This window comes from Megachile rotundata, chromosome 14, assembly GCF_050947335.1.
Source record: "Megachile rotundata isolate GNS110a chromosome 14, iyMegRotu1, whole genome shotgun sequence".
NCBI classification, from domain to species: domain Eukaryota; kingdom Metazoa; phylum Arthropoda; class Insecta; order Hymenoptera; family Megachilidae; genus Megachile; species Megachile rotundata.
Genome location: NC_134996.1, coordinates 5,911,112 through 5,928,176, shown reverse-complemented (window position 1 = coordinate 5,928,176; position 17,065 = coordinate 5,911,112). Strand labels below are relative to the sequence as shown.

General features: G+C 30.4%; 1 protein-coding gene across 1 annotated transcript in view; it reads left to right on the top strand.

The window, feature by feature from the left end:
* LOC105662910 (autophagy-related protein 16-1-like) overlaps positions 1–15,486 on the top strand; it is a 73,130-nt gene extending 57,644 nt beyond the window's left edge. Inside the window, exon 5 of the mRNA XM_076539824.1 lies at positions 7,175–15,486. Within this exon, the coding sequence (XP_076395939.1) occupies positions 7,175–7,271 (97 nt within the window). The 3' untranslated portion in view covers positions 7,272–15,486. The remainder of the gene's footprint in view (positions 1–7,174) is intronic.
* Positions 15,487–17,065: the final 1,579 nt, after the last annotated feature.

Genomic DNA, 17,065 nt, shown 5'->3' with positions numbered 1-17,065 from the left:
ATATGTTTTCGAATTCAGAGATTTAAACCTTCCAAATTTCGAAACTCATATGTTTTCAAATTAATCACAAGTTAACAAATTTTACAAACTTTCAAATCTAAAAATTTATATTTTATATTGGACTTATGAAATTGGTATAGATATAGAACAGTGGCAAAATAAGTATAAAAAGAAGTTTAATTTAGCGATATGAATGCAAAGAGAAAAGTTACTAAAAATTACCAAATAGCGTCTGAAATAATTAAAAATCTCTAAGAAGATTAGTTGTTCAAAAAAATTAACAAAAAAATGTTTAAAAAATCTATAAGAAAACTGATGAATTATTTAACAGAAATTAGAATAATTGCTTCAAAATATAATTTTAACATAATTTCATAATCTTACAAATTATATTTTATAGCGAATTTAAGCACAGAATAATTTAATCATTAAGTTCCATTAAAAGTAACAATATTTACTAATAATTCATCTTTATAACCCATTGCATTTACACTGACGAATAATTAATAACTAAAATGAACAGGATTGCAATTTATTTATACATATTCATCAACTTGTGTTATTCACTAATACCTATTAATCTGGTGCGATTTTACATAAATAATTCAAGCGAAAGATTTTAATTTCTCGAAACGCATATTTAAAATAAACATATTTCACAACTATTTCAGGAACCAAAATTGATATCGTCGCAATTTTTAATCTCTGCTTATATCTCTCTGTAATTTTTTGTTTCGATATGAGTAGTACACCAAATCTTCGATTTACACCGTACTCGGATTAATACGGTCGAAGAAATGCGAAAAAATTTCGTTTTACGTTGAACGATTTTGATTTAACACGCTTGGATAAATAAACAGGAAATGCATTCTGACAATGATAAAACTCGAAAACGAAGTGAACTGCTTACATTTTTTATTAATAAGTAAAGGTACGGAATAAATATGCATTTTTTATCGTATTACATATTTTTTTTATTGTTGCAAAACCATTATAGTTAAACGTTATACAGAAATTATTTATATCAGTTTAATACATAATTATAATCAGTTAAATTGATTGTACAATTACTTAAATTACAAAAGTGTTATACAATATGATTTCGATTTTCGTCATTTTATATTTTATAAATATTTTTTTTAAATATTGAAATTTTCTTTTGTACGTAAATATAATTACTGCTTTTTTACAATTATTAATTATCGTTATAACTACATTTACACTTGCAATTACATTAATTATAATTAATCAGTTACTAATTATTTGTAATTAATTCACTAATATTTTTATCAAAAAACCAAATATGTATATAGAAATAAAACAGTTATTGAAAATTTCGTAAAAGGTTTTGAATTTGAATGATGCTTATAGAATGGTATTAAAAATCTGTTATCTGGAAAATTATAACAAACAACTTTATAGCAACAAATTTGACTACCAACCTAAAAATACTCAGTCAAATTCTTTAAATTTCCAAATCTTTATTTTGAGCAAATTTTCAAATCTTCAAATCTTAAAATTTTAAACACACTCAAATCTACAATTTTCCAAATCTACAAATTTAAAAATTTCCAAGTCTGGGAATCTTCAAATCTCCAAATCACCAAATCACTAAATTTCCAAATTTTTAAATTTTTAAATTTTTAAATTTTTAAATTTTTAAATTTTTAAATTTTTAAATTTTTAAATTTTTAAATTTTTAAATTTTAAAATTTACAAATTTACAAATCTCCCAATTTCCCAATCTTCAGATTTCCAGATCTCCAAATTCACAGATCAGCAAAGCTCCAAATCTCTAAATTTTCAAATTTCCAAATCTCCAAATTTCCAAATTTCCAAATCTCCAAATTTTCAAATTTCTAAATTTCCAAATTTCCAATTTTCCAATTTTCCAAATTTCCAAATTTCCAAATTTCCAAATTTCCAAATTTCCAAATTTCCAAATTTCCAAATCTCCAAATTTTCAAATTTCCAAATTTCCAAATTTCCAATTTTCCAAATTTCCAAATTTCCAAATTTCCAAATTTCCAAATTTCCAAACTTCCAAATTTCCAAATTTCCAAATTTCCAAATTTTTAAATTTCCAAATCTCCAAATCTTCAAATCTCCAAATCTCCAAATTTCCAAATTTCCAAATCTACAAATCTCCCAATTTCCCAATCTTCAAAATCCCAAATCTTCAAATTCACAAATCAGCAAAGCTCCAAATCTGCAAATTTCCAAATTTCCAAATTTCCAAATTTCCAAATTTCCAAATTTTCAAATCTCCAAATCTTCAAATTTCCAAATCTCCGAATCTCCAAATCTCTAAATTTCCCAATCTTCAAATCCCCAAATATCCAAATTTCAATCCACTTTTTTCCAAATTTCAATTCATATTTTTCCAAATTTCCAAATCACTAAAGTGCCAATTATCAAATCCCCAAATTCCAAATGTCCAAATTCTCAAATCCCAAAATTCAGAAATTCCTAAATTAATTGAGTTTCAGTCCCCAAATCTCCAAATTCCAAATTCCTTAATTCCCAGATCGCGAATTTCCCAAAGTCCGTAGTTGCTAAAATTCTAATCTCTAAATCTCTAAATCTTCAAATCTCCAAACCCACAAATGTCCAAATCACCAAATTTTAAACACACTTTTGAATAACAGAATCTCTAAATTTACAATGTGTCATATTCCTAAATTCACCAAATTTCATTTCTAAATTTTCCCACATTTCTCATTCACCATAAATATCCAAATAAATGAACTAGACAATGAAACCGAGTTTACAGTATTCGGAATAGCAACAGTGTCAGTCCTCTAATCGGCATTAGAGACTTTTTGAACAAAAGAGTTTCGTCCCATTTCACGGTAACATCATGGCGGTAGTCAAACTCTTCATTCGGAGAGAGGATACAGTAGAGTAACGCATAAACTTTCTAATCGCGTTTTCGCGAATCCAATTTTCTGTCAGCACATCATTCCTGCCGTTTGTACTTGACCTTTATAGTATTTCAAAATATACTGCTGCTTTATGCCCGTTGCGCGTAGTTTTACCCGTGACGCCATTTTCAGCGCGTTTGTCCTCGCGCAGAAACACCCTTTTACGATTCCACGGAGCCCTGTGAATCACCCACGGGAATTCAGGTTTTATGGTCCTTTTGCTGCACCAGCGAGGCCGGCTCGGTCCAGAAAATTACGCGTCACTGTATATTTTCGCATTCAAATGAAATCTTTAACGAAAGCGATTTAAATCGTCGCGGATTTTCGCGTACAGCTCGATCCGGCATGGCAAATCGGTGGCTTTTTTACGCTTCTGCATTCGTGATGACCGAGGAAAAAAATGATGTAGGAAGACTGCGATGTGGAGATAATAACCCTTTTTATTGCGGACACCAGAGATGTCACTTTTATCTTCTTCTAATGGAACGAAATGTCTTGCCTTTATGATATGATAGCAGCCACTGAAACAGAAATTGTTGTACTTATATACAAAGTGCCGTGTAACTGGTGGTACAACGTATAGTGTGATTCTAAATGAAAAAGAAGGTGGATATACAGAATAAGGTTTTGTATGAGGTTGTTTATTAAAAAGTTGCATTTGAACATTTGTCAATATATTTGTAGATTTGTTTGCGACAAAAATTTGGTGAATTTTTAAGTTCATAAGCTTCTAAATTTCTAAATATTCAAGCTTCTAAATTATTTAATTTTTATATTTGCAAATGTTTTAATTTTGCGAATTTTCAAACAAGAATATACGAAATTAAAAAAATTTTTAAATTACGAAATTTTCAAGTTTGCAATTTTAATATTTAGAATGATCAAATTTGTAGTTTTTGATATTCCCAAATCTTCAAATTTTCAGGTTTGAATTTTGAATTTTTCAGTTAGTTTTTAAATAAATTTTTAATTTATTAAATTTTTAAATTTAATTTTGAAATTACTGAATTTCCAAATTTTAAAATTTCCTAATCTCTAAATTTTTGAATCCTTAGATTTTCAAGTTTTAAAATATTCAAGACTCTATGTCATTAAATTCGTATACTTTCAAATTTTTTAATTTTCCATATTTTTAAATTCCTAAATATTTAGGTTTCAAAATCTCAAGAATTTGTATTAAAAATTCAGTTTCCCATATAAAAAATTCAGCTTGTCTAACATACAATATTTACAACTAATCAAATTATTCATAACGTACAATATACTATAATTTTCAATAAAATTGACAAACCTATGTAAAAATTAATATCTTTCTGCAAAAATGGAATATATGGTAAAATCTAATCAAACTTTAATAAATTTGATTTACACATAATGAATTAAAATGAAATTTTTAATATAATTATATACAAAATTTGCATACAATTATTTTAAAAAATTCTTCACTTCCATACGTCAATGTATAAATATTTATGCTTGAATTATTAAACATCAGATGTATTTTTTATAATAAATTGAACACGATCCATACGATGCAAAAAGGTTTCACAGTATCCTATATTACTGTGACATTTAAAAACTAAAATAGTTCATTCAAGTGCGAACACGAGTTAACAACGTTTGACCATACAAACACGAGTTAGCCATTTGTACTGCAAAGGTGACTCACCATTCGCTTTAACACAAAAACGTCAAGTAAATATTTTTTAAATTTGTAGTGTATATGACGTATACACAAAATGAAACAGTCAATAGCGATAAATACCACCAGATATCAACTTCAAAAGAATTTATAAAACTTTTTAACCAAAAAGCTTCTCAGTTGTTGCCAGCAGCGAAAGAAAAATAAATTGCGAAATATAAAATTAACAATATATTAACAATATTCTACATCATATGAACAAAGAAATTATATGAATAAAATGCAGCAGACAATAGTGGCAAATAACAAACCAGAGATAAAGACTTCAAAAAATTAATTCAATTTTTCAATTAAAAAGTTCTATAGTTACCGTCTGCCAACGGCGAAAAAAGATACAATGCAAAAGATTAACTGGCTGGTCAGCAAAGTGTTAAGAATATTATACAAAGTGAAACAGACAATACTGGCAAATAATAACAAAGATAACTTCAGAAGAATTCATCGATTCAACCAGAAAGTTTTCCAGTTGCCAGCCGCAAAAAAAGATACAAAAGGTTAACCGTGGTTGGTCAACAATGTGTTAAGAGTTGGAACAAGAATTTTGATGTACGATCTGGCGTTTCCGGCTTCGGTCGGAAAACTCATCGGACAACTCGAGTCGAACAGCTGCGCCACTCTTTCCATCCTGTGGTATTCCAAGATAGACACGAGTTCGAAAAGACAATGTAGTCGGCCAGTCATGCTAATTAAGATTGTGTGCTTCATCGTATTACGTCTATTCACGGTGTCGAATGATACGAGCCGTGCCTTCGCGCATTTACCGGTGGCTGCCGTGCAAAAACAATGGAAGAACGAGGAAACAGAGAGAAAATGGCACGACCGGCTGCAAAGGAAATGGCGGCCGACTGAAATCAATCGCACCGGACATATTTGTGTCCGTTGCATTGGTCGGTTGGCGAACCTCTTTGCCAGAGACGAATTCAGGAAGCTAACGAGCGTGTGCGTACACCAGTCATGGGAAACCGGTGGTCTTTTATAACAGTTAGTCGGTGGTCGACCGGTCCATTACGATCTGAAAACACAATCTCAACCCATAATTGACCTCAAATTACGCTCGCCTGGAGGGGAAATCAGTTAATGTTGTGCGAAACGCCACGAGTTAATTCCTTCTGTTGTCCTGTCGAAACTTACTGTTATGCGATCAGACTTTAGGAATTTCAGAGGAAAAATCTGGAAACGAACAAGAAGCGGTAATGACGGTACCGTTAGTTAATCTGACTCTTTCATTGTGCATTCTTATGTGAAGTTAAGTGGAGATAGTTATAGAAAAAGGCTATTTTTGAAGAGGAAAGAAAATCTTTTATTACGATATTTTGTTCTGACTGTTGTGGGAAAAATAGTGTTATATAGTAGAATTGTTATGGGATATTTATAATGCTTCCGGTAGTCTATGAATGTTATAAACGCATGGAAGTTACGCTTCTGACTAAAATACCGCTGTCTCTAGAATGCAAAATGGGGACATAAACCAGGTGAAATTAATAGAGGTGTCTAGTTACATGTGGCAATAGAGGGGCAATAGTTTTAGTAAAGTTATGGTTAAAGTTCTTCGGATGTGAATTCTGGTTTTATTAGAACTGAGAATTTCTACAGTAACAAAAATTGCAAACTTCTAGCCTTGCCAATGATATCTAGTTGTCCTGTTCCGAGGGCTTACTTCTAATGACATTGAGCTTCAGGTGAATTAAGGTTATTCTAAAATAAGGAACTATGTAGAAGTTAAGATTGACTATTATAAGTCATTTTGATGACCAGTAACTCTAAACTATTAGCCTTAACCATCATTTATTGTTTTTTAACAAGTTATACAGAATCAAACCAGTTATTTTAGTTAAGTAGATATTCAAAGTAAATATTGCGTGAAAAGATACAAGTTTGTAGTAATTATAGTATAATTTCTTTACATAACATAGAAAATGAGGTTTCATAGTGTACTGGTGCACACTGCTGATTTTGCAGACCATTGAGGACGTTAGAATATTTTTTCCAAATATTAACTTTCGTCGAGTTAAAAAATCATTGCACAGTTTATGTATTATGCCTTATTTATCTGTTCTTCTACTTTAGTTTTAATTTAAAAATAAGTTCACGTAATTTACTCTTACCCTTGTAGGAGGGCCTCTGCATTATTAACAAGACTACGGATCTTTATGCATTTATAATACATCAATGTCTACTAGTTAACACAAATAATGTAAAATGCAGGTTGTTTAAGTTTGTCATGTTTGAACTGTAACGTGTCTAACTCGATGCTATAAACCAAACTTAATAAGTTTCCATACATCAAAACCTATAATTATTTACACTTGCAATCTCAAACTATAAAATAGTTCAACTAGTTTAAACTATAAAGTAGTTCAAGATTACAATAAAATTTATAACTTGAATTTTCAGATACTGAAACTGAGTGATCTCCCATTAAAGATCTGAATCATTTTGCAATATCTGACAATGAAAATTGAGACAGATCTCTTGTAAATAATAATTTGTCTTTTAACCACACTCAGAATGTAAAGCATAATTGATGGATAACATTATACTGTTCCAGAGCCGTGGTGACAGCTGTTTCTTGGCACCTTCACGGCACCTACCTCGCATCGGTGGATAAGGCGAAAACGGTAACAGTATGGGGTGACCATGTTTGATGGGTCTTACGAGTCCGGAATAGACGATTGTTTCACGCACGAAGGTCAACGCGTTCTTTTGTGCCGAGGTGGACGTTTGCGGGATTAAAGGGTGCAGTTGCAAGCTTACAGGCGACGTATATATCACGAAGGACACACAGGCGCAGGATAGTAAAAATAGTAAAAATCAGCGTAGAGTTTGGCCGCGCAGACTATAAACGATATACCGTCTCGAGAATGCTCAAAGCGAAGCAGATTCAGCAACGGTGGAGATTATTGTACATAAAACTGCACTGATTGTTGCCCCCCAGGTTGTAAAGATTTTTTCAGGGAAATCTGCCCGCCGAGACTGCCCGTCATTCAACAGGTTACACTGTCCAACACGTACTTCATTTTGTAACAATGGCTTTTCTTACAAATTTCTGTGCGTTGAATGATCTTCTAATACTCTTATTCCATAAGAATCTTACCTTTAATTCGATTCTTTGTTCGTGTAGTATCTTTTTAGGGAAACTATATGTCCCTATTAGATTTTGAAGGCTGATGAATCATGCTGTTATTTATCCTTCTGTGTAGAGTTCATATGTAAATTTTTATTCTTAACATGTGAATAGTATTTATTTTTATTCAAAATGAAAAAAAGTGGTTGGAGAGCGTCCTGTAACTGATTTTTCAATAAAGGAAAATGTTCTACGCAGAAAAAATGTTCAAAATGTACAATAAAAATTTAAATACACTTTCGTTTACGAATAAAATTCGAAAGTTTCTCAAAATATTTGTAAATATTTTTACTTTGTTTAGATTTTTATTGTTAAAGTGTACGATAGAAAATAGAACATTCTTAACAATATGATTTATCACTTTAATTTATAATAAAATTTTTAATAAAATAGCCTTGAAGTGTCTTAAAACTTAGATATCGAACAACTATACTGATTGTAATCAGGAAAACCACGATCGAAAATTGTAATTACCTTAAAAGTGATGAAAATTTATACGAAATTGGGTTAATTAACTTAATTAATTTATGTATACGAAGGTATTCCGAGCGGAGTTGGTCGCAGAAATTTTTAAATGAGGTGACTGCAGGTATCGGAAAATGATATTGACAGCAATAATGGAAAATTTAGTATGTATAAAATACTTGTATAGGGTATATAGGGTGACCCATTTCCAAGATTTTTATGGCTATTAAAGATGGCAAAATAATAGTGATCGATGTTTGTGTATTTTCAAGACATATTTTGTCAAGAAAAAATGGTTTATGCTGAAAAGTGTTAAAATCGTTTAAAGAACGTGATTTTTAAGTATGAAAATTAATTTGATTTTTGGATTTTATGGAACACCTTGTATTTATAAAATACAGTAAAAAAATGAATGACAATGGTACAAGTTTAAAAATTTTGGAATTTGAGGGTTTAGAGATTTGAAAACTTGAGAATTTGGGAATTTGGGGATTTCAGAATTTGGGAATTTAGGAATTCGGAAATTTGGAAATTTAAGAGTTTAGAGATTTGAGAATGTAGAAATCTGGGAATTTGGAAATTTGAGAGTTGGCAGATCTGAGAATGTAGAAAGTTGGGAATTTAGGAATTTGAGGGTTGGAAGATTTGAGAATGTAGAAATTTGGGAATTTGGGAATTGAGAGTTGAGAAATTTGAGAATTTAGGGATTTGAGAGTTGGAAGATTTGGAAATGTAGAAATTTGGGAATTTGGAAATTTGAGAGTTGGGAAATTTGAGAATTTGGAAATTTAAAAAGTTGTAAAATTGAAAAGTTGAACTATGGGAATTTGGAAATTTAGGAACTTAAAAGTGTGAAATTTCAAATTTAGAAATAGAGTAATCCCAAATTAAAAAATCTGGTATTATATGGTATTTTTACTATTGCAAATTAAAAAACTCTTTCTTATTAAACAAGTTCAAAATTGTTGCACTTCTACCATTGTCTCACCTCAAGAACGTAAATAATTCTAATTCATAAACATGCTTATCAGTCATCTTCAGTTTAGTGAAATAATTTAAACAAAATAATTCTAGTATCAAAATCTTCTTAAATGCAATACTCAACAAACAAAATCAAAAACAAACCAAAATTCACTACCTCAATATTTAAATTCGATGACCAATGCATGAAATTTGATAAGACAAGTCAATTTGACATTAAATCAAAGGTAAAATGTTGGACAGTGTTATCACAGTTATCCCTTTGAGATTCTATCGTTCGAGACCAGTTTTCGCGTTTGAATCGCCCGCGTCCTCCATGTTGGACCGTTTCGCAAACACCTCCGAAGCTCAGCTAGTTTTCGAAAAAGATCGACAGCATCACTTATTCGCGGACCGTAGAATTATTCGATGATTAATCGTCAGTGATAATCCGACCGGAAGTTTTAAAATTATGGTGTGCTAGCAAAACCACCGAGCAAGTTTGTTAATTGCCGAAGCAGCCGTGAAATCGAGTCTACCCCGCGAAGTTCTTCAACGTCAGCGAGTTTCGAGCGTTTTTATCGTAAGTCTGACTTAGAATGGGATTGAATGTATTCGATGAACGAAGAAGCACAATAAAGTTTTAATAATCGATGCCGAATAGAGTATGGTGGTTGAACTGAACTAATAATACCGATATCTAGTTATTTATCTGCGTATCAAGACGAAATAATGAAAGACTTGTGTAAAATTCTTAAATCAATTCTTAATTTTTTAAACTATTCATATTGAAAAATAGTTATTATTGCAACTATTTTGTTCCTGTTTATTGGTTGTATTTTACTTTTTTATAGAAGGGAAGTAATATTTTATTTTTTCATTAGGAAGAAATAAATAGTTGCAATATTTGATTTCTCTGTAAAATAACAGTATGTCATTTGATTTTTTCGTCAAATGGAAATAAGTAAGTACAATAATTAATTTCTGTATAAAAGGAACAGTATGTAATTACATTTTACTATTTTATATCAGAAAAATAAATAAGTTACACTATTTTATTTTTTTTTTTTTTTTAGAAAATATTTGTCATTTGAAGATATTTGTTACTTATTGTAAATACGATTAAGTGGGCTGATCAAAATTTACATGATGTGAAATATGAATTTTAAGATAGTATCGTACTCATTTGTCACAAATATAGAAAATATGTTATACATACGTATATTTGCATGAACAACGTAGTTTAATTATAAGTAATTAAATCATTTACTTCTGATTCATGAAAAACGTAATAAAATTAAAATATTAATTGTACATCAAGGTCAAATCGTGTAATTATAAACAAGGTGAACGTTTTCATTTGTTTCTATTAATATGTAAATAAATAATATTCTGCAGAAATGGTATTATTAGTTCAGTTTTTTCCCACTTTCAGATCGCGTTACAAGTTACAAGAGATTTGTTTGATCAATGTATCGAATATCATTTCTGTCGAAACACTAAATAAAACAAATTGCGTACGAGTCATTTCACGATTAAACAATTTAGTTTTATTATTCTATAAATATTTACTGCCTTTATTCCGCAATTTATTCTATCGAGGTTTATGAATTCAAAAAGTTAGGTTATGTGAAAAAATACATTGTGTATAAACTAAAGATCTGTTTAATTATCCTGTCACTTGCATTTTTTAACATTGGTATAACAAATTCGATCCAAGTACCAAAGTACAGCAGTAAACAACAATAAATTTTATAACAAAATCCCAATTCTTAATAATTTAAATTATGTGGTAGTAGTCTGCATAATAGAATAGTAACATAATTTTTTATCAAACAGTAATTCTTTTGTAGTAATAAATTAAATATTTCATAAATATTGAGTCAACAATAAATTCAATATCAAAATTAATATATTAGTTCCACGCGTTCTTAATATATTAAATTACATGTCACAGTGATCATGTCATAATATAATAATTCTTTATTAAAGAATACTTAAATTTAATGTTTTATAAATAGGAGCTATATCAGTGAGCAGCTATTCACGGAATAATATAAATACTCCCATTTTTCAACACTTTTCTCATGATTTACATAATAAATTCAATTCCAAAGTTAAAAGATATAATTACAATACTGATTTGCAACAATAAATTTAATAACAAAATTAATATATTAATTTCACACCTTCTTAATATATTCAATTACATGTCACAGTGATCATGTCATAATATAATAGTAATATAATAATTCTTTATCAAATAGTATTTAAATTGAATTTTTTATAAATATCGTGTAAATCAGTGAGCAGTATTTCGCAGAAAAATATAAATACTCATATTTTAATCTCCCTGTCCCAAAATTGTACACGTAGATTCTGAATTTCATGTTTATGAGTTGAGAACAACCGCAACAGCATCTTAAATTACCGTCTAATCGTAAATTTGATCGTGTACGGTGATTAAAATTAATGTTGTTACCCGTATTTTCCCCGAAACTCGGGGATTTCTCCTGTAACGATATGTAGATTCTCGCAAAAGTCGCGAACTTAGCAGCCCTGCTAGCTAGTTCGAAACTGGGTGAACACAATAAACATTCGCGATGTATCCGCTCGCCACAAGAAATTCGTTCAACTTTCCGCGATATTTCGATTACCCTAACTTCTGGTTAGCAGTAAACTATTATTACAATGCACATTTAATCTTGCTTGGCGATAGCCGCTGGCTATTTTGCGACGACAATCGAAAAATTTTAGTGAAGAAGTGGAAATTTTGTATTTATTTGAGATTTGGGAAGAGAATTTGGAAATTTAGAACTTTGAGCTTTTGGCAATTGGGGAATTTTGGGAAGAAATTTGAGGTACTGAGATTGTTGAAAATGAAGTCATGGGAAATTTGGGGAACTTTGAAATTTTCGGAAATAGTGAAGTTTTTTTATTTTCGGGAAATTTAGGTAATTTGAGAATTTTAGGAACAGGAGAATTTTGGAAATTTTGAAAATTTGGGATTCTTTCAAATAGCGAAGTTTTTTAATTTTGGGGAAATTTAGGTAATTTTGGAATTTTGGGATTTGTGAAAATAGCGCAGTTTTTTATATTGTTGGGAAATTTAGGTAATTTGTGAATTTTTGGATACAGGAGAGTTTTGGAAATTTCAAAAATTTCAGATTTTTGGAAATAGCGGAATTTTTGGAAATTTGGGATTTTTGTGAATAGCAGAATTTTGGAAATTTTAAGATTTTCGGGAATAGCAGAATTTTGGAATTCTGGGATTTTCGTAGCGGAATTTCGGAATTTTTGGTTGTTTAAGTTGTGCAATTTTGTTATTTAAAAACTAGTAACCTCAAAAGTTAAAAATGCCAGATTATTTAGAATTTTAACGTAATCCTTATTGCTCAACGAAATAAAAAATGAACTGGCAGTAGATCCACTTAAAAAATAATCAAAAAACCTTGAAAGTTTCATTCACCCAATATATGTAAAATGTAAAAGAACAAATTACTTCTTCCCCACCTATCCTAACCTAAACCGAAACAAACCTAACCTAACCAATCCTAAACCAAAAGAAACCTAACCTAACCAAAAAAGTGCAATTTTCCCAAAGAATCATCAATAAACAAATATCTCCTACAAAATTCATGTATCAGTGGAATGACTCGTACAAATTTCATAATTTTCCATTGAAACCAGTGTCAAAAAGCAGATAATATTTTTCAACGTACTTTTACATCGCTAATCCTTGATTCGTGCACTCGAAAAACAAAAAGCCACCGTACAGCACAATAACTATAAGCGAATAGTTCGTAGGAGTATTCAGGGCCGAGATCAAAGGGCTTTAATTGTAAAGTAGCGAGTATGGAAATTTATGACAACGTTCGTCGATTTAACACGGGCTGCCAATGTGTACAGTTTTTCATATTTTTGATACGCATTTTTTGTTCATTCGGATACACGGCGAGCAGACACACACGACACATCGTCAACGTGATCATAAATTTCTGCAACTTACGAAAGCAATCTTCAATTTCACTTTCATTTTAGGTTTTTTGTAGTCCTTTGGTCCTCTACTGTAAGTCTTATTATTACTGTATCGTTAAGGTTATGTTCTACGTGGTTTCGGTGTACACGAATTGTTACGAGTTTGCGTTTATTGCGTTCAATGAAGCTGTTACCGTGAAAGACCGAAATTGGAGAATGTCGACTTTCACCGGTGAATGTCAACACATACCAAACACGTCGGAAAGATCGAATATTTGATAACATTTTTGTACATTCGGACCTTGTATGTCGACAATCACGGTTAGAGGTTAGGTGTACGTCGACATTTACCGGTGTAAGTCAGAAATGAGTGTACTTAGCAAATATTTCGGACATATATCAAGCGACTATCTGAATGTTGACATTCACCGGTGAAAGTTGATATTTTCCAGATTTCGGTATTTTACTGTACAAAGCTACATCATATCGATATTAATTTTAGCATGCGACGCATTTTTCTTAATTCGGATACACGGCGAGCACACACGACACACATCGTCAACGTAATCATAAATTTCTTCAATTTACAAAAGCAATTTTCGGATTCATTTTAGGTTCTTTTGTAGTCCTTTGGTCATTTTTTATTGTAAGTCTTATTACTGTATCGTTAAGGTTATGTGGTTCTATATGGTTTTGGTGTGCACGCGAATCGAAATGATACAAATTTGCGTTTGTTTATTGCGTTTCAATGAAGATACAACATAGATATTGATATTATTTTTAGCATGTAAGGTTTTATATCGCATTGGTGATGGGAGATTTGCCCGTGAGGGCGCTGTGTATGGAGCACATTTATCAAAATGGCGTACACCTGAAGACACTGGTGGATAGTCACTTCTGCAATTTAAGTAATTGAAAATTAAGTAATTGAAAATTACTAAAATTGATAATTTAGAAATTTGAAAATTTAGATATTGGAAATGTTCATACTTTGAAATTTATCAATTACCAAATTTCTAAATTTGGGGTTTTAGAAACTTAAAAATTGGAAAATTTAAAAGCTTCAAGATTTCTATATTCTCATATTAACAAATTTCCAAATTTATAGTTACGAAAAATCCATACTCAAATCCACAAATCCTTAAATGTGCAAATATTCAAATTTTTAAATGACCAAATTTCCAGATCCTCAAATTCCCAAATCCCCAAATTATTCAACTTTCAGATCCCCAAATACACAAATATCCAAATCCCTAAATTTCCAAATCTCTAAATCTTCAAATCCTTGAATTCGTACGTTCCTAAGTGCCTAAGTCTCTAAATCCCTAAATCCTCAAATCCTTTTATCTCAAAATTTCTAAACTTCTGTAAATTCCCAAATCCTTGAATTTGTATTTCCTTAAGTGCCTACGACTTCGCCTCTCTAAATTCCTAAGTCCCTAAATCCCTAAATCCCTAAATCCCTAAATCCCTAAATCCCTAAATCCCTAAATCCCTAAATCCCTACATTTCTACATCCTTAAATCCCCAAATCCCCAAATTTCCAAATTTCTAAACGGCTCAATGTCTAATTCCCTAAATCTCTAAATCCCTCAATCGCTAAATCCCTAAATCCTCAAGTCCTTATATCTCAAAATTTCCAAATCCCCAAATTCCCAAATTCCTAAACAGCCCAATGTCTAATTCCCTAAATCTCTAAATCCCTTAATCGCTAAATCCCTAAATCCTTAAATACCTATATCTCAAAATTCCCAAATCTCTAAATTTCCAAATCTCCAAATCCTTGAATTTATATGTCCCTAAGTGCCTAAGACTCCAAAATCCCTAAATTCTTAAATTCCTAACTTCCAAAATCCCCAAATCCCCAAATCCCCAAATCCCCAAATCCCCAAATCCTCAAATCCACCAATCCCTAATTCCCTAAATTTCTAAATTCCTTAATCGCTAAATTCCTAAATTCTCAAATCCCTATATCTGAAAATTTCTAAACTTCTGAATTCCCAAATTCGAAAATGTATAGATTCCCATACTTCCCAATAACCCAAATACCTAAATTCCCAAACTTTCAAAAACCTATATTTGCAAATCTCCATATTTATAAATTTCTAAATTTATCCATGTAAAAGTGTGAAATTACAAAATTATTAAATGTCTAAATTTTCAATACAAAACTACATACCCCAACTCACCAGTGCCCCTCACACGCTCCGCGGTCATTTAATCAGCCCATCACTGTGTGCTACACTGTGCTCGATTATAAGATTAATTTTTAATACGAACTTCGTGATTTCGTCGGTTTGCCTAATTAAATATAATCATATTTTTTATCATAAGGTCCTTTCTTTTCCTCACTTTTTGCCTTTTCGTTCGATTCACTGCACCCTCAGTTGATCTCAAGGATATACTATTTCCGACACACTCGCGAACATTAAATATATTATATCTTTTGTGTTGTTCACTTTTCTGTAACGAACATGTATTCTTTTCTTTTTCTCGAGAATCAACAAACATTAGTTTTTAGTTTTTCAGCATCATCGTTTATTCGAGAGTGAGTCGGCCATTTTAAGCAATTGCGTCCAACTTGTTGCATAATTTTCTTTCTCCTCGTGGAAATATATATATATATATTTTTATTATGTTCACAATTTATTTTAAATTCAACATAAAACATTGTATACATCGTTCACATATGTAAATATATATGTATAAATATATTAAACGTTTTCTTCTTGTATTTTTTAAAATGCAGCAGTTCTTCAATTTATTCCACTGCCTTTCCTTACATGAATTTTAATATTGAGTTATGTAGATCCTTGTTCTGTATTCATTGTTTAAAAAAGCAATTTTTTATATAGTGGCATTTAGTAAACAGTTCTTGTTTATATAGTGTTAAATGAAAGTGAAAAATGATTATTTTATTTTGCTTCAATAAAATGTCTGCAAAATTTTTAATATTTTTCAATATTTACCTTCTTTTCAATATAAATTCATATCAATTTTTCACTTATTTATTTATATCAAATTTTTTCGTATTTACTTATTTATTTAAATAGTACACAAAGGTGCTTTCCAACAAAACAGTGTAAGTAATTAAAAGATGGTGAACCAAAATTGACGTTCTTATTCCTTTATTAGTATTATTATATTTTTATTCGTTAGAAATGTTCGAATTTTACAGCTCCATGTTTATAAAATAATTTTAAAAATAATAGAGTAAATAGAACCAGTGCAAATTAAATAGTATGAATCAGTATTAAACTGGTATAAATTAATTTAAATAACATAGTACAAATAAACATATAAAATACTGTAAATATAAATAAATACAAAAACTAGTGTTAATAAATATGAGTAAAACAGTATAAATGAGTATACACAGAATATTATAATTAAACAGAAAAACTAGTACGAGTAAAGTAGTGTAAATAAATATAGATAAAATAGTGTAAACAAATATTAAAGCTAGCATAAATAAGTATAAATAAATATAAATAAAATAAAAATAGATATTTCCTAAAATTCATAAAAAGAAGTCATCGCGAGTCTTATACCAAAAATACCGTCGACTCATGTTCCCTGCGCGTGCACATTTAGATTTCGAATTAATCATTTTCCGAATCACGATATTAATTTCAATGGCAGTGCATTTTTAGAAGCATTCTGCTCTTGTTTCTAACTTTCATGCACTTCTTCCTCGGCTGAGTATTTCCATAGCGTGAAAAAAGGTTTCTTTGTTACGAACGACAAAGATCCACCAAAAGGGTTGTTATCCGAAGATGTTTCTGAATAACTAGCGAAGAACGGAGAGGCCCGCGTTCCTTCTTTCTTTTAAAAAAATTCCAAATGTACCACCTACACTCTGACAAGTCTCTGATTTGCCATGAAATGAAAGGTTCTTTCATGCTAAAGAGA